General features: G+C 33.2%; 1 protein-coding gene across 1 annotated transcript; it reads left to right on the top strand.

Annotated features, from left to right (window-relative positions):
- The first annotated feature begins 9,958 nt into the window (after window positions 1–9,958).
- On the top strand, window positions 9,959–18,038 carry LOC132731186 (acid sphingomyelinase-like phosphodiesterase 3a). Its single transcript, XM_060717323.1, has 6 exons — window positions 9,959–10,122; window positions 14,710–14,908; window positions 15,273–15,517; window positions 16,164–16,327; window positions 16,744–16,791; window positions 17,256–18,038. The coding sequence occupies exons 1-6, from the start codon at window positions 10,047–10,049 to the stop codon at window positions 17,733–17,735; spliced, it is 1,212 nt and encodes a 403-aa protein (XP_060573306.1). The 5' UTR covers window positions 9,959–10,046; the 3' UTR covers window positions 17,736–18,038.
- Window positions 18,039–20,123: the final 2,085 nt, after the last annotated feature.

The raw sequence follows: 20,123 nt of genomic DNA, 5'->3' as shown, positions 1-20,123 counted from the left end.
AACGAGTGAAAAATGTCCATCGGTAAAAATGTTGTGAGCAACTTCCGTTCCTCGTTGTGAGCACCCATCTATGACGAGTGACACGATAAACAAGGTGAGTTTTTCATAATTTTTGAAGATTACAGACATTTATGTAAAAATATCGGAATGCAGTTAGCAAGCGATGTATTTTCCGAGTATGCACATGTAAAGATATTGCCTGTTGGTGGACAATTTGATGGAAATACCGTGCGACGCAGTCTCTCGGGGTAGCTGGAAAACTGGAGACAACTTCTCTTTGGACCTAATTTAACATTGAAAACGTCGATTCTGGTGACGTTTTGTGCATTCTAACCTAAAACAGATGCCCACAAGTCAGCAGCGTAAATTATTATCTGAAAGTCTTCATAGAAACGAAGATATACCCTTTTTTGCTTTAATCCTCGTTGTGAGCACCATAACCTCGTTGTGAGCAAGACAAGCGCAGTGCTTGTCTGGTTTTTATAATATGTAATTCAAATGGCAAGAATACAATTTTCAATCTACCAAAAGCAATCAAAACGTTTTTGTACAATAGTTTTTCTTTGCAATACTTCTTCTTTTTCTTTTTTTGAAAATTATTCTTCATATTCACAAGTCATCAGATTAACAGAAGAACTAATCAGTGGAGGTAAATCAGGTATTTTATTTCGTATACTCAAGTGTGGCACGAGTGAACATCACGGGGTGTTTATGAATATTTCAACAATTTCACAATCTGTGTGATACACACATACATGTGTTTATCCTGAGCTGAAGACTGACCAAGTTATGTAAAACAAGAACTATCATGGTAAGTTGACAATGCCCCTGAAGTGGTGCTTTGTCCTTTGATTTATGGACCAGATAGATTTTTTGTTTTTGGACAATTAGATCTTCAATCATGTGAAGGTAATTCAAGGTCAAGGTGAAATAAATATAGGTCAGTTGAAAGGTCTTGTCCAAAGGGGCATTGTGTCCAAATATGAATTAATTCCACTTATTTATAAAGAAGTTATGACCAATGTTAAAGTTTATGGATGTTCTAGAAGGTCATTCACGGTACAAGGTAAAAAAATACAGATCAGTTTGAAGGTCTTGCATAAAGGGGTGTTGTTTCAAAATATGAGTAGAATCCGTATACTAATAAGGAAGTTATGACCAATTTTATAGTTTTTGAACAATTTGACCTTCATGGTGAAGGTCATTCAGGGGTCAAGGTCAAAAGAATATAGGATAGTTGAAAAGCCTTGTCCAAAGATGTGTTGTGCCTAAACATTATGCCAGGACATTATGGCCAATCTTAAATGTTTTTGGACAATTTGACCTTCAAGGTAAAGGCCATTCAGGGGTCAAGGTAAAAAAATACAGGTCCGTAGGTAGGTGCTAAGGGATGTTGTGTTCAAATATGAATCAAATCCGTTTACTAATAAGGAAGTTATGGCCAATGTTAAAGTTTTCGGACAGATTGACGGACTGACATACGGACAGTTCAAAACTAATATGCCTCCCTTTGGGGTATGCACAACGTCTTGCAAAGAAATGCTGCTGTGCAAAAACGTTTTAATTGCTGTGGTAGATTGAAAATTATATTTTCACCACCTGAATGACATATTAAAACCATACACGCACTGCGCTTGTCTTGCTCACAACGAGGTTATGGTGCTCACAACGAGGATTAAAGCAAAAAAGGGTATATCTTCGTTTCTATGAAGACTTTCAGATAATAATTTACGCTGCTGACTTGTGGGCATCTGTTTTAGGTTAGAATGCACAAAACGTCACCAGAATCGACGTTTTCAATGTTAAATTAGGTCCAAAGAGAAGTTGTCTCCAGTTTTCCAGCTACCCCGAGTGACTGCGTCGCACGGTATTTCCATCAAATTGTCCACCAACAGGCAATATCTTTACATGTGCATACTCGGAAAACACACCGCTAGCTAACTGCATTTCGATATTTTTACATAAATGTCTGTAATCTTCAAAAATTATGAAAAACTCACCTTGTTTATCGTGTCACACGTCAAAGATGGGTGCTCACAACGAGGAACGGAAGTTGCTCACAACATTTTTACCGATGGACATTTTTCACTCGTTGTGAGTTAAACGGGCGTGATCACTGCGCATCGACAACAAAGATGACAACGATAGCGATATTATAGTCGCATGTGACAGTACGCACTAAGCAGTTGGCAGTAAGCATAATGCGAGTTGCAATAATTTGTGTTCATATTATGACAGCAGGTGTCGCTTTGTCGGTACATCCCGTTATTTTCCGGATGATCCCGTATTTTGGCACGTGGAGTAAACAAAGTTACGTCCACTTTATAAAGGGGCGTATACAGAACAGTGTTAGTTGGGGACTGACATGTAAATTTACTGAAAAACAAGAGAACACGATGCGACAGACGAAAAGTGCGTGTTTTTGAAGATTTCGCCAGCATGTGGAAAAAAAGTTATATATGTCTCTAATAACTCATCCTACAAGTGGCAACTCATCTCTTATACAATTGTTTACACTTCTTTTGAGCGTGTGTGATAAGTGAAATTGAATTTTATCAAACTTAAGGTGGCACAAAGGTGACATGTGTGTGTTTTTATTTATCTTGTGCGCACGAGATACTATGTTGTGGCCATGAGTTACTAAGTCTTGGCCACGAGATAATTAAGTCGTGGGAACGAGATAAGTAAGTCGTGGCCACGAGATAGTTAAGTCGTGGGAACGAGATACTATGTTGTGGCCACGATTTACTAAGTCGTGGCCACGAGATAATTAAGTCGTGGGAACGAGATAACCAAGTCGTGGCCACGAGTTACTAAGTCGTGGCCACGAGATAAATAAGTCGTTGGAACAAGTTACTATGACGTGGCCACGAGAAAGTTAAGTCGTGCGAACGAGATAAATAACCAATCAAATTACACTATTTATATGAATTTTCCTAACAAGGATGCCCCTACTTCACTTTCCTGTAAAAGTGCCATTTATACAAGTTATTGATTGGTCAAAGATTTAGCGTCATTGTAACCCTGATTTCTGACCATATTGCCTAAAAATTATTAGGTGTCATCTACTGATCTTTTTAGGTTATATAAACTACGGCTTATTCTTTCTTTATCATTCATCAGACAAGGATTTTACATGAAGTGTCATGTTTATCTGACCTGTGACCTCAAACATCCTTATAGGATATCTACTGTCCATGGGCAATGTCCCTTCCCAATAAAATAAACCAGGACTAAGTCCCTCTCAAGTTATGGTATGAACAATGTTAACTACAAAATGACCAATTCTATCATAGAATTGTCCCAACAAAGGGCTATAACTTAGTCAAAATTAATGTCTGATTTATGGGCCTTATGATCCTAAAGACATGTATTAAGTTTAAAGTGAACACTTCAGTATTTTCAAAGATTAATGTTGCACGTAAATCTTTAAACAGAAATTTTCTAAGTTTAAAAAATCAACGTGTAATTTAATTTAATTATCTCGTCTGCACGACTTAGTTATCTCGTTCCCACGACTTAAACGACTTAGTAACTCGTGGCCGTGACATAGTATCTCGTGGCTACGATATAGTATCTCGTTCCCACGACTTAACTATCTCGTGGCCACGATTTAGTAGCTCGTGGCCACGACACAGTATCTCGTGCGCACGAGATAAATAAAAACACACACATGTCACTTAGAAACTCGTGGCCACGACTAAGTACAGTACAAACTTGATTATTTTTTGTAAAATAAAATAAATATAATTTGGCTTCACACAAACATTGTGCTTTAAATCCTTTACACTGTAAGTGGGCAGCATGAATATGCATGTATAGTGTTATTACAAAAATGTTTATGGAAGTTTTTTTTAAAGACAGGCACAACTTTACTTGACCCGTAATAAGGAAAGCAGATTCCTATACATTTTGTGTATGTGTTTTTATTTAAATAAAACAAATTTAGCAAGAATTTTATAGATTTCAATAAATTTCTGTGATAAAAATATATTACTGAAAGATGTGCACAGTATATCTTTAAGCACAAATGTATGTGAATGTGGTGGTGTGTGCGGGATGTCTGATCTATAATCAGACACACATATGCCTAACATTTATAATTGACTATGCACATGTCACAAAAATAAACTTCCTTCTTTCCTTATTATACATGTATATTTTAATGTGTTACATACCTATTCGCCACTATTAGTGACTCTGAGACATTTATTAAGTTAAAAGGCCAATTAATAAGTTTTGCTTTTAATGTCCAAGTCATTAGATAAAGACCTTCGCAATCGCAGTACCTGGGCAGGTGCTTAACAACTGGATGACAGCATTATATGTTTTGATAAGGGAGTACACTATGACCACTATTGCATGAAACTTACACTTATATATTCCATCCCAGCTCATCAACGTATCTTTGGGGGTAGGCGCAGCCCTTAAGCCAAGGCCTGAATCCGCCACTGTACGTATAACTGCCCCATTGAATAACTGTTTACGAGCATATTTTTTCTATTAGACTATATACATATAAATGAATAAAATTATATTGCATAATCCTTACTACTTGTTTTTATATTCTTCCCACTGCAATTTATGTATTAAGCGCTTGGTACGTATTTAAAGCATTGTCGCCCTCTGTATTTTAACGTATAACCACGATGGCCCTAACGGTATTCCGTAATATATACATGTACGGAAAATTCCGATGATAGACGAATAATTGAAAAAAAATCCGTTGATATCGATAACAGAGTTCTCGCCCCTTAACAGTTCACAAATCGCTAGACATTGTTTAAATTGTTTATCATAATGTAAGATGATCAAACATAATCCACAAAGCCTCAGACACCGAGCTTTATTAAGCATAAACACTGAATAATGGATATAAGCGAAAGCTAATAGTAATCACGCCATGCGAGCTATAAATCAAATAAGTCACATTTTAACAAAATATATTAGGGAACAAAAAATAGTCAATTTTAAATGACTTCTACATAAAAGTAATACAAAAAAACTAAACCGTAAATAGTTTGTTTAGAGCATGAAGAAAGGTAGTTTATACATAAAGGTATATGACGTTAACATTTTAGTATTCCAAATGGCTTGTTCCAGTTTAATAGTTATCACTCAATGAAAACATTGGTCACTATGAAATGTTTGAATGAAATAATGAAAAATGGAATCCAGAATAATGCAACGTTTAAATTTCATAAAGCAAGATGGAAAAAATCATAATGCAAGTTCTAATGTCATGTAGCAAGATGGAATTAAGCATAATGCAAGTTCCAATGTCATCAAGCAAGATGGAATCAAGCATAATGCAAGTTCCAATGTCATCAAGCAAGATGGAATTAAGCATAATGCAAGTTCCAATGTCATCAAGCAAGATAGAATAAATGCATTAATTCTGTTCCATAAAATCGTATACATATACATGCACAGTGCGTTAACTGGAGTGCAGCTATTAGTTATATGATGATATGAGCCGCGTCACGACAAAACCAACATAGTGCGTTTGCGACCAGCATGGATCCAGACCAGCCTGCGCATCCGCGCAATCTGATCAGGATCCATACTTTTGGCTTTCCAACCTTATTACAAGTAGAGAAACTGATTGCGAACAGCATGGATCCTGATCAGACTGCGCAGATGAGCAGGCTGGTCTGGATCCATGCTGGTCGCAAACCCATTATATTGGTTTTGTCGTGACGCGGCTCATATAAATAGTACTGTTCTGTTCTGTTCTGTGTATCTGAAGAGTGCTACTATGCATTATTACAATGAGAGACATGTGTTATATTTTTGATTATACCGGACCAACATTTTAAAGGGACTCCACTCAGGGTTTTTGACATGACAAGACTGAAAATATTTTTTCGAGAGATTTATGTTCCATATGATGTTAATCTATACCAATAGCTAAAGTGTGCAATATTTTAGATCATTCACTCCCTTCCTTTTTTTCTTGAATAATTATTATAACTGCAAAAATTACCAAAGATTACATTAAAATTGGGCTTATAAGACCACAAATATGATTTTCAATTTTTTAAGTCTAGATTTCTATTTTTTAATATTTTTTTGCATATGGTTTTATTTTGAGCTATGTAAGAAATTATTTTTTTATAGTTTTTTTTAAGCTTTTGGACCTCTGTGGTGTCCCTTTAGAATAGTAAAAAAACATTTTAAATAATACAGTAGAGCGAACAAGGGAGAGAACTAAAACTAGAACATTACGTTTTCTTCAGTATAGATTCATCGCCCCTTGAAAATCGAAATTAGAGCATATGACGTCACATTAGGCTATAAAGTAAATAATTAACGCAATGTATTATAACACAGTCAGTACTGGTGGCGTGTAGATTATTTAAGTTAAGATGTCAAAGTCAAAAGAAATAAAGGTCAAGAAAGTACTAAAAGAGTCTAAGAGCACAAATAGGGCTACGCGGTGCCAACGTGTATTTGTTAGAATTTATCGAGAAAGATGTTTGAAACAAGAGAACAAAGTTGTAATGTGGTTGAACATGATAAGAAAAACATATTGGCCTTGTTATCACAAGTAATATCCCTATTCAAGACAAGAAACTAAAAATGTATGTGTAATCTCTATGAATAATACAGTGTAAGAATAATACAGTGTAAGAATAATGTAGTGTAAGAATAATACATTTAGAGAATAATACAGTGTAAGAAAAATACAGTGTAAAAATAATACAGTGTAAGAATAATACAGTGTAAGGATAATGCAGCGTAAGAATAAAACAGTGTAAGAATAATACAGTGTAAAAAATACAGTGTAAGGAAAATGCAGTGTAAGAATGATACAATATAAGAGTAATACAGTGTAATAATAATAATAATACAGTGTAACGAAGATACAGTGTAAGAATGATACAGTGTAAGAATAATACAGTGTATGGATAATACAATGTAAAATAATACAGTGTAAGAATAATACAGTGTAAGGATAATACAGTGTAAGGATAATACAGTGTTAGAATAATACAGTGTAAGATTGATACAGTGTAAGAATTATACAGTGTAAGAATAATACAGTGCAAGAATGATACAATATACGAATAATGCAGTGTAAGAATAATACAGTGTAAAAATAATACAGTGTAAGGATAATACAGTGTAAGGAAAATACAATGTAAGAATGACTCAGTGTAAGAAAAATACAGTGTAAGAATAATACAATGTAAGAATAATACAGTGTAAGAATAATACAGTGTAAGGATAATACAGTATAAGAATAATACAGTGTAAGGATAATACAGTGTAAGAATAATACAATGTAGGAATAATACAGTGTAAGGATAATACAGTGTAAAAATAATACAGTGTAAGGTTAATACAGTGTTAGCATAATACAGTGTAAGATTGATACAGTGTAAGGATAATACAGTGTAAGGATAATACAGTGTAATAATGATACAATATAAGAATATTACAGTGTAAGAATAATACAGTGTTAAAATAATACATACAGTGTAAGGATAATACATGTAAGAATGACACAGTGTAAGAATAATACAGAGTAAGAATAATACAATGTAAGAATGTTACAGTGTAAGAATTATACAGTGTAAAAATAATACAGTGTAAGGATAATACAGTATATGAATAATACAGTGTAAGAATAATAAAGTGTAAAAATAATACAGTGTATGGATAATACAGTGTAAGAATAATACAATGTAAGAATGATACAGTGTAAGAATAATACAGTGTAAGAATAATACAGTGTAAGGATAATACAGTATAAGAATAATACAGTGTAAGGATAATACAGTGTAAGAATAATACAATGTAAGAATAATACAGTGTAAGGATAATACGGTGTTATGATAATAGAGTGTAAGGATTTTACAGTGTAAGAATAATCAGGTGTAGCGAAAATACAGTGTTATGATAATGCAGTGTAAGAATAATACAGTGTAAGAGTTACAAACTCATAGGAGCTTCATCTAAAATAATGAAAATAATGGGGCACTAGACATAACAGGCTATGACATTGAGATGTTGATTCCTTTTTATTTGTTTTGGTCGTCAGACTAAACAAATAATGGTAATGAAATTTCAGAGCCTAATGCTGTACATTGCAAATGCCTAAAGTAGTCCACTTTTTTGGAAGCGGTTACTTCCCTTTATATGTACACTAACGCCGAAAACTTCAGGGGAGATCAATGCGTAAAGATTGTCAAATATATATGACAGGCGTATTAATTTTCAAGCAAAGTAGTTCCCGAATGGTCTAAGATTTCTAATATTGTTTCATTCTTTATAGATATACATGCTTACAGTAACCATGATTATTTAAATCTGTGTTAAACAACAGGTTTAGAGTACAACAATAAGAGTTTCAAGCCCTAATTCAGAATAATATGGTTTTCTTCTGGCCGTTAACATATAACTTCACCGTGACAGAGGGGTTTGCACTCTCGCTTTTGAATTGAGAGGCCTAGAGTTCAAAACCCGGTTGAGGCAACTCATTTTTTGTTATAATTTTTTTAAGTCAAATAAACATTGAATTAACTATCAGTGTTGCAATTAGTCTTTTAGCCAATTTACTACAGTTAAAACACTGGAAAGCATTGGTGGCACTATACAAAAACAAACTGGTTTATAATCTCACAACCTTCGCCTTTCTGACATTCTGAGACCCAAACAAATTCAGCGCCTTCTGTGCTTTGATTAAATATGATACTATTCATGCTTATGCGCATGTGTTGGTGTAAATAATTTCATAGATATGAAAATTAGTACATAATATTCAGAGTTGATGAACAACTCTATTTTTATGTATAAATGACTTTGGTGCTAAACGATCCAATAATGTGTGTATGTATTAAGAATAATACACGCCCGATTGCCTTTTTTTTATTTCATTTCATTTTTTTTTATTTCTTTACGCGTTTAACAATATGTATATCAAGAAGGAAACAATGTGCCGTTCTTTTGGGTTAAATCACTTCGTTGATTGCGTATTTTGCGGTCTCGATGAAATACACCTTTATATAAGATAAACCTCAATCAGAAAAACAATCTCATGTAAAATGTCCTTATGATACATTTTTATATTCGTAAATAGAAATACACACCAATTTGTTATCTATATGAATTTTAAACGCTCTCGGCTGTGGCCAATAGTTCAACCGGACAATCTCTGTATAATTCATCATTTAATAAGCTCTTATGTTATACGAAGTCGCATAACATTTCAATGCCGAAAGCGTTTAGAATAGAATAGAATTTCAAGACGTCATAAAAGTATGTAATAGTACTCGTATATCTATAATGTCTCGATTTCATCTTTTATTTTTCAATGTTCCTCAAAGTAATTGCCCCTATCTATACACAGTAGTCGTCTGCACCTGTTATTGTAAATCGGACGTAAAACGTTCTCTGGCATTCGTATGGTGGCTGATTTCAGCCATTTCGTGTCTCCGTCTCCGATTCTTAAAAGTCAAGGCGAAAACAACGATAATATGCTCACTAATCGTGTGTTCGCCTATTACATTTAAGGGCGCCTACAAGAAGACACAATACATTTTTCTAGGCAAAATAATGATATTTTAATAGGCGAAGACACGAGATCTGCTTCTGTAAAATGATCGTGTCGGCGGGTAAAAACCCTATATTTGCTGTGTCTTCGCCTCAAAATGCACAAGGCGAAAATACGATACTTTGCAAATTTATCGAGTCTTCGCGTCGTCGTTGACCAACTATCGTATGTTCGTTTTCCGCATTTTGAGACGACGACACAACAAATTTAGGGCGCCGATAAACTGATTTCTTCCCGTCGACATGATAATTGTCGTGTCTTCGCCTATTAAAATACATTGTATCATTATTTTGACTAAAATACGTCATGTCGTTGTGACGTTGCCCTCAAATGCTGCATTAGCGGGCATATTATAGTGGCTTCGTGTCTTCGCCTTCGACATTTGAGGGACGAAGACACGAAATGGCCGAAATCAGCCACCATATCTTCGTTTACCTGACATTTGTTTATCTTCCGAATGAGAGGTTAGTTATTCTCAAAGGAAAAGATGGAGAAGGGAATTTATGTCTTGTGTTTTCTTTGTGTATTTTTTACTTCACTACAGGTGGTTATTTCAGACACAGGTATATTATTTATGGAATTCACTTTTTATTACAATGTTCAAAGAAATATTATATCATGTAAATTTCTGTACAACGTATAAATATAAAGTCGAATATAGTAAATACCTTTAAATTCGTGTCCTAAAATATAATTATGTCATGTGTAAAGTAAGCTGACCGGATAATGACACCTGTAAATGCTACTTGCAACTTACCCCGCTACATTATTAGAAAATTAGTAACATGTATTTAAACACATCTGGTTATGTTCAGGATAAATCATTACATGTGAAGCAAACATATAATAAAACTTTTTCTAATGTTAATCTATGTGATTTGATAAACGCTTCAATTTCTTTTCTTTTCTTAGGTAATTTGTCATTTTGGCAGGGAACAAATATGAAATAAAATGAAATAAAACACCGTTATAAGTTCGAATCCTGCAGAGACTTTTTCATGCAAAAAGCTTCTTGCAACTTTCCTGAAGTCGGTATTTCTGTTGTGTTCTGAACTAATTTCAAAGGACAGGCAACTGATGTATTCCCTTATACTAAAGCTGAATGTAACCACATAAAACTTAACAGTGTCGGTTTGACTAGAAAATAATATATAAATTAAAACATTTTAAATCATTTCATAAACAAAACAAATGAAAAAATTACAAAATAGGTTATATTCATAGTTCATACACAATAGTTTTAAGTTCATTTTATATTAAAATAAAGAGTCAAATCCAATAGTAGATGTCTATGAACAAATCTTTAAGAATATTGTAAATAGTTTTGTTTCTAATCTTGTCGTTGCAACTATCTTTCATTGAACACTTTGAATTTTTGCACATAAAACAACGATAAAGTGACAATCGGGAAGTTTTCGTTTATTTCCGTTAAACTTCGACAAAACGATAAAGAAACAAGTATTTCACGCGAGGGTGTTCCGAATGTGACAAGAAATCCGACGTTTTACAATTGAAGAATGCATAGTTAGGTGAAGCTTAATAAAATCTTAAAAAAATTAACACGGTGTAAATCTTATCTTTAATTTATAACAACGCTGAAATACAAACAATGAACCTGATGTACATGTTAGATTTTCTAAATATAAATCATACTTGTGCGAAATAAGTCAAATATTATCACTGCAAATTTTAAAACTCAATGTTATAGCTCTACAATAAAACTCAAATCGAAATTACCAAATTCATTCAATCGTTCCATTCTGCCCGTTAAAAATTATGAACATGTTAAAAGTGGTAAATTCATTCATTAAAGAGGATTTGAACTTAATTTAAAGCAAATATCAATTTACATTCGTACATGATATATGTAATAGAAAGAGAATCGATAAAGTTATGTTAGACTTTATCATACCCGTGCCACTTTTGCGACTAAATAAAATGGTATTGCACACAGACGCTTGGGGTTTGGAGCTCAAAACGCCTTTAAAATCCAAATAAAATGCATATTTGTCAATCCCAGGACATGTACTGATCATACATATCGAAAAATCTTAATATATGCCGTTTTGAAAAAAAATCATATTTCAACATCTATAATAATACACAAGATAAAAATGTTCGCCGGAAAAAATCCGCACCCCTACCGTCATAATCACCATGTATTTTAATCCATTTCCAATATTTTCACATAATCCTTTGGTCCATCGACACAGAAGATATAATTCTTCACGATGGATGGTCAAATTTTAAACTTCAACGGTAATATAAACAACGCAACAGCCGAAATAAACATCAATATTCTCGTCGTTTTTTTTCAACGACAAAAACCTTTCGATAAATTCAATGGACCCACACGGCTATGAACGAAGCTATCCGATTATGTGGTTCCCAAACTTAAAAGCGCTGCGCATTTTGCACACGGCAAAGCTGGGCCACATAAATCGGATAGCTTCGTTCATAGCCCGTCTGGTCCATTGAATTTATCGAAAGTTTTTTGTCGTTGAAAAAAAAACGACGAGAATATTGATGTTTATTTCGGCTGTTGCGTTGTATATATTACCGTTGAAGTTTAAAATTGACCATCATCGTGAAGAATTATATCTTCTGTGTCGATGGACCAAAGGATTATGTGAAAATATTGGAAATGGATTAAAAATACATGGTGATTATGACGTAAGGGGTGCGGATTTTTTCCGGCGAACATTTTTATCTTGTGTATTATTATAGATGTTGAAATATGATTTTTTTTAAAAACGGCTTTTTATTAAGAATTTTTTTATAAAATATATAAAGAAAATTTCCTTTGGGTTAAAAAATTTCATTTTTTTTGGAATTTTTAAAGGCGTTTTTGAGTTTCCAACCCCCGTGTCCTTTTGGTTTTGGGCCCCGCCATGAATTATGTTTAAACTTAACAAAAAAAGAGAACCCAAATAAGTTTTTAACCAAACAAAAATTTAAAAAAAGGAAAATTTAATTTTTTTTTGAATGGTTTAGACATTAGAAAAATTTTTAATTTCCGGAATTAAGATCTAAAAATTTGCAACAAAAAAAGGGAAATTTAGTTGGGCTAACCCATTTATACTTTTCAAGATATTTTTTAAAATTACCTTTTATAAAACCTAATTTAAACTATTTTTTTTTATGAAATTAGGTTATTTAAAATTTAAATTGGTAGCATCATTATCTAGAATACATTTTAAAATTCCCCAAACTTTGGGTCCAAAATTAAATAATAGGCGTCACCATCTTATCCAGAAAAACTAAATTACAAATCAATCGGTAGGAAAAATCACGAGACTTTGTTGGTATGCAGAAAACATCGCTTTTAAAGCTTGATCAATTTTATTTTCTTGTATCCAAAAATCCATTGAGACGGGCAAGACAAAGACAACGATCTCGAATATGTTACCTTCAAACTGGAGATGAATTATATTTTCGAGCCACCTTTTACTTTTACAAAACACAACACTTTTTGTTGTTGGCAGTACAAAATGTATTCACTTTCAAACCCCAAGTACCGGTATAACAGTAATCAGATATTGCATATAATGCATTTTGTAACACATTAGAACTTTCTGATAAAATAGTCGTGTTATCAGCATATAGCAACATAAACAATTTAAGATCAACTTCAAAATCATTAGTGCTTCAAGTATAACGTACAATATCAGACAAAGGACAATGATGCAAGCTTTCAAATCTCTGAGTTCACAAGTCATTCAAGAGACCTGAGTATAAAACGGCACGAGACAAATTTGAGAAAAGATTAGAAAAATGGTCATGGAATCTACACTACAACATTTTCAATTATGCCACGTTTGGTTCTCTTGAGAGATTCTGTTTTTCTCTAGTTTTATAATTTTATACTTGTTGTTTTAAATCATAAAACATTAACCTACTCTATATTTGAACTTAACAACTAACGACATAAAGTAAGTCTATAGACGCGCTATATGTTGGCATTACACTATAAGCGCATCAATGAAAAAGTGATTTCGTAATGAAAACAGTTTTAATATTTGGTATATGAAGATTGAATATTATTTTCGTGCAGGTTTCTTATTAAACTTATTGAACTCGTTGACTAAAATAATATCATACTCGCCATGAGCTCGCATAATACAATGTAGCTCAACTCGTTTAACAATTTCAGTATTGAACCTGCATCCCTTCAATATCCACTTTAAATAGAAATATTTAAGTTTTCCATATGTAAATTTTGATCAATAAAATTGTTTCAGCGTCTTAATTAATCAGTTGGCTTATAACGTCTCTCCACTCTGGGAATTCCTCGTTGACTATTAATTTATCGGGATTACTCAATAAGCACAGTAACTGTTCCTTTTCTGTTTAAAGACTCGAGTTCTTTGTACAGTGGCCAGAGTGGCCTTTCTTATTTAATTAGGTTATTCTCTGTATAGATAACAATATAACCCCCGGAGCTGGTAAGCGTTTGAAAGTTTCGGCTCAACATCTTTTCTAAAAAAAGAGCTTGCATTTGATTTTCCGCGAGGGAGCCTCGAGATCTGAACGGTGAACCACGTTCATGCAAATATCCGATACTTCACAGTTTTTTTTGTTGAAGTGTGTTTACGTAAATGCCACTGAAAAGCAAATTCGTTCGACGATTTCTTGCTTCTAAATTAATGCATTTGTACTGTAATGTATAATCTAATTAATGAGTCTTTTTATTTTCATTTATCACATTGTTACTGTGTATGCGGCAGAAATCATGTCAAATAGAGCCAATAAATTCATCTGTATTCATGGTCTTAAATTGCTCTGTTTTAATTATATTGCTTTTGTAGTTACATGAGATCAATGATGATTGATCCGTACCGTACCCCCAACTGATTCCGAAGAACTGCTTTTGTTTTGCTTTTTGCGTGTATTCACAATATTACAATAGGGTTTGTCCGTCTGCATCCACCACGTTTTACTATCATGTTGCTTACTTATACGTCCATACTTCCAACAGAGATTTATTTATAGCCTATTTGTTGACCTATTACACAAATATATATAAAATATAAAACGACAAATTCCTTGATATATCATAGGTAAAAATGCACGGGTAAGCCATGTCAGGTAATCATACTCATACTTTTTATCATGGTCGATAACTATTTAATATTATCCTTTTATTTAAGGTTATTTCTGGCATATAACCGACTTTCATTATGACTTTACTTATCACGGTCGACAACTATCCTGCAATAAGACGAATGTACCTGACAACGTGGGTCAGTTTGGCGATTTCTGGTGTGACTCACCATGGTTACTTGTAAACAGCAGCGTTCGAGCAATGGCTGACATCAAATCTGATGTGGATTTTGTCCTTTGGACGGGTAAGTTTGATTGACTGTAAAAATCGTTTACTGAGTCATTATCCAACACCTAACGAAAGAAATGCCTCGTTTCATGGTTTTGGCGGATGCGCTCGTTGAATGTCACCCATCCGTTTTGTTTTTGTCTTTGTTTTCATATTTTGAATGTTCCATGAATAATGCCATATGAACACATCTGCAAATGTTTCTACGTCTTATATTTTTTAACGTGATTAGTTCGTGTTAAGTCGGTGCTTATTGAGCATGATTTGTAGCTTGCATTCCACTGTTGGCCATGATAAAGATTAAACCGTTCCGCCCATAAATTCCATTTTACTGTAATGGGCGGCCTAAAATGTTGTTTTTTTTCATTCTTTCTTTTCTAGAGATACAGTTTTACATGGAAAGAATGAAGATCTTAGTTATGACATTAACGCCGGTATTCTTGAAAACGTTACTGAAGTCATCAAAACAACGTTACCAGGTGTGCCCGTGTATGCTACGTTTGGTAACCACGATTACTTTCCAAATAACCAATTTCCACCTAACAACAATCTGCTCTACAACGACACCCTTAATAGATGGAAGTCATGGCTTGATGACCCTTCTCAGCATGACAATTTCAGAAAAGGTAAGAAGCTCATTTGTAGTATGTATTTAACGCTTAGCGTAACCTCTACAGAACGGCCCTCTATAAAAAGCAAAAAAGTCTTTATAACAACGGCATCAGTTCTTTCCAAACTAAGACTTCCCTTGAAGAAGACAACCAAACTCTTTGTTTGCAGATGTTATAAAAATAATACCTATAAAGAATTTTAAACTTTTTCTTTAATGTTTTCGTTTTTTATGAACTATGAAATTTAATAAAGCATTGCGATTACTAACAAACAGGATTGACAACTCATTTATATAACAAACTATATCTGCTTATGGCAAAAATGTGGTTATCAACAAGGATCAAAATATTGCGATAGAATAAAAGTGTGAATCTCATATAAGTTCTTATAAGCGAAAACATATTAAGGCATAACATTGTGAATTAAGTTAAACGCGTAGTAATTAACATTAGTACACATTCTTTATTTTGAACAAAACTGTTATAGTACAAATGTACTTTAAATAAGGTGTTGTAAAACCGGGCTTTCTTGTAAATTTATATACAGGTCAAGAGTTAATTTCTGAGATCATGGTCAGACACTTTAAAAAGTCCAACAGAGAGTCTGGCTTCCTAATTGGATATGATTACATTTATGACATAACTATCATATTTATTTAAGGGGCGTACTATACTAAAAAGACACGTTATGGACTCAGGATAGTTGCTTTGAACACTAACTTGTACTACACATCCAACAAGGCTATACTCAATTATACAGACCCCGCCGACCAGATAGCCTGGCTAAATTCTACTCTTACACAAGCTAAAACAAACAAGGAAAAGGTAACTGTAATTATATACCGATACATTGTCCAGGGTTTTAAAGTAACATCCCTTTATGTCTCATAAGTTTGTCTGTTAACATGAACATAAAAATGTTTAACACTTCAAATAGATTCAACTTTGTTACACATAAAACAAACTAAATAGCTCTATCATAACGAAAGGAAATGACGCAAAGGTCTTTTTATAACGATCTTGGGCAATTTATGGTCTAGAGGTGATATTCTAAAATTTACGGACGAGATTGATTTCGTGAGAAGATTTCTAAAACGATGAGAAAAACGCAAAAAAGCATTTCTTTGTCAACTTTATTATTCATTTTTTTTTTTTTTTTTTTTTTTTTTTTTTTTTTTTTTTTTTTTTTTTTTTTTTTTTTTTTTTTTTTTTTTTTATTTTTTTTTCTTTACAATCAACAGGTGTTGGTAACAGCTCATATTCCCCCCAGGGGTACACACACCCCAAACGTTTGTTTGATGCATTTGTTTACACGAACCTCTTGTCTCGGTTCTACGGGCTTCACAGACATTATCGTCGCCATGGCACTTCGGACATGATCATGCAGATGGGTTTAAAATTTTGAAAAATGATAAAGGTAAACATTTTCCCTAAATTTATTGAAACGCATAATTCTTGACATAAAATTTGGCTCCAATGCCATAGATGAAGACAATTATTTTATTTACTATTTTCATCGATCCTTACTATTTGAATATACAGTGTTAATAACTACGGTGCATAACAACAAATTTAATCAAGATTAATAAATCTCTTTTGATGTTGATAAATAGAATTTCAGTCACAAAAAAACCTACTAATATTCAAAATAAACTGATGTATTTCAAATATTACCGGTTCTGCTTTTTTACTAAAAGCTTGCCAATTTATTTTCATAGATGGATAGCTGCTCCTATTTTTATTGCCCCGCCAGTCACTCCCTGGAGGTATGTTTTCCGTCACATATAGTCCCGCACATAATCCGGGCATCCGGCTAGTAAAGTACGACAGATCAACAGGCATCCATCTTGAAATTGAACAACATTACCTAGACCTTTTAAAGGCAAACAAAAATGGCGCCGCAAATTGGGAGTTAGAATACAAGACCAGTTCACACTACGGCCTTAACAAGCTCACTGCAGCTGATTTATCTAGTCTTGCAGAGAGAATGAAGAAAGCATCGAGTAAGGAGTTTAAGAATTATTGGAACTTTTATACAGTTACTCCCCCTGATAATCTTGCCGAGGCTTGTAATGAGGATTGTCATTCATCTGTTATTTGTGGCTTCACGGAATTTGATATGGATAATTTCAAATCATGCAAAGCCAGTATGGTTTCAACTGCATCTAGACTTTCAATTGCCGTTGTTTATTTCTTAATCAAACTGGTTTTTCTCTGGGTATTGTTGAATTAGTGCTCAATTCTAAATCAAATTTGGAAGACAACCTTTTGAAACCGGGAACCTTGCTTCACACATAGATTATACAATTTGCATACTTGGCATCCCTATATACATTGAAAACTGAGAAAGCTGTATATTTGCTTGAATAATATCTAAATAAAGTAAGGACACAATACAACTTCTTATTGCATGGTTTTTGGATGTTTTCTAACCTAATGTATTCAGTAAACTTTCAATGAGGATTTGAAAATTGTATTGATAACAATGCTCTTCCTTGATTCATAAGAAGAGCTATATTACAGTTGACTTTGTTTATTTCTTCTTGTTGTTGTTTTTTCTCCTGCGTTATATCAGTTTAGTTTTTACAGAGGTTGGAATGGGATAGAGGTATCATAATCCGAGTAGGAAAAATCATAGATTATTGAGATGAAACTTTGACCACAATTATGTTATAGTCCTATTGTAAAATTCACAACAAAATGTTACCATTAAATAATACATTACACAAGACATAAAATTGAAGGGTTTATCCACTGAAAGAGTTATTACCAATGAAAAAGTAATACGTTATATAAGTCCAAACTGAAAGGGGTACTTTTTAAAGCAGAAGTAATACAATATGTAATTCCGAAAACTGAATAGGGTACAGTCTTTTTTAAGGGATACTTAGGCAAATTAATGACAAAATATAAAAATGATCTTATGTACTCAAACCACGCTAAAATGACATTTTGTAAAGTCCCAGTATGAATTTCTGTATAAAGTCTATATATTTTGGGTTTAAAGCTTAAATATATCCATATTTGTTGAACGAAATTAAGAGGCCAACAGAATCACCGAGTAGTTTTAAAACAAGACATGTGACTTGAAAAAAGAACCTGAAGTTAAATAACAGATATTATTGATATTGTATGATTGAAACAAGTCTAAGTAATTCATTCGACATGTTCTACCTTTAACGTTTCCAGAGTTCACTGTGACAAATATTGATAATCTTAACGCTCTAACCTGACCCACGTGGGTCAAGTTAGGAAACAACCATTTCATTCTTTATAAAGAGAAAAGTTTTGTTACTGTAACTGCCTAGCGTATTTATTTTTAGGACATTTACAGAATAATGAATGTGAATTTTAAAACGAAGAAATGAAAATTTCGCCTGTGTCTCCCTTTACAGAAGAAGCACCCCTCGTTGTCGCCCAAGCCAATGTTGTATCCTCGCAACTAAACCGTTTCATATATTCATAGCCAGAGCATTATACATAATCTACATAATAATAAAAAGACAATAATTCGGAAATAGCACAATTTAAAATTGTATACATAATAAAAACAAAATCAAATCAGAATTTTATTTCCAACCATAATTTAATAACATCTTTCATTATGTTCCAAATCATATATAGTCCTGTCCTGTGTTGTTTTTTTAACATTTTTAGCAACAATAATTTATTCAAAATCTGAGAGATTTACTTCCCTTTATAACAAGTAGACTACTCATTTAAATATACATATGTTTATATTAAGATATTTAATGGCAAGTATTATATCACATCTTGTGAAAAACTGTAATATCACTACAGGATAGAATCTCATCATCTGAAAACAAAAATAGTCGGCAAATGATTTGAATTCTGATGTTACTTTCACAAAACTAAAAACGTGGCCTTACTATTGGGAAAAAATAAGATAAATCGTTTCATATAATTCCCAAATCAAAAGAATATAAATGGTATAAAATGAAAAATGTCGTCGATAGAATAAATAAACAATAAATAAACCCCTCAATACATCTAACCTACCGATCCGCTCTCCATATATAAATAAGTAAAGACCCCGAAATGAACGTCGCCGCTGCGCGCTATAAATAGCTCTCGGGGCGCTGTTTTAAAGAAAGTAAAGAAGTGATATGATGCACTTTTCCTTGGTAATATTAGTGAAATACTTAGTTTGAAACAGCACAAAACACAAAATAAAAACTGAAGGCTGCTTTAATATTCATAGGTTGAAAATCACGTCTACCGTTCGTTTGATATTTGTATGAAGAAGCAGAATTTTAATACTTTCTTTAAATGATGTTTAAGAAATACAAATAATTTAGTTGCCATATCTTGATCAGTGCAACAATCCTTCTTAGCAAATAAATTAAACTACGATAAGTCCAATGTCCATTTATCTTCGGATAATGGTGATAAAGGGTAACCAGAATGGTTTTCCAAATGCAATAACGCGGTGTGCAATCGATCTTGGCTGATTTGGAATATTCCCCGTGTCCAACTGATTTTGAGTTAAAGCACCGGATTCATTCCAGACAAAATGGAGCTTGAGGTTAAAGAAGCAAGAGAATAAAAAATAAACACATTTACAGCTGTTAGTCTGAATAATCTAATTACACGAAAGAGT

This window comes from Ruditapes philippinarum, unplaced genomic scaffold, assembly GCF_026571515.1.
Source record: "Ruditapes philippinarum isolate M1 unplaced genomic scaffold, ASM2657151v2 ctg9405_1_1_1_1, whole genome shotgun sequence".
Classification (NCBI taxonomy): domain Eukaryota; kingdom Metazoa; phylum Mollusca; class Bivalvia; order Venerida; family Veneridae; genus Ruditapes; species Ruditapes philippinarum.
This window is presented reverse-complemented; position numbering and strand designations above follow the sequence as displayed.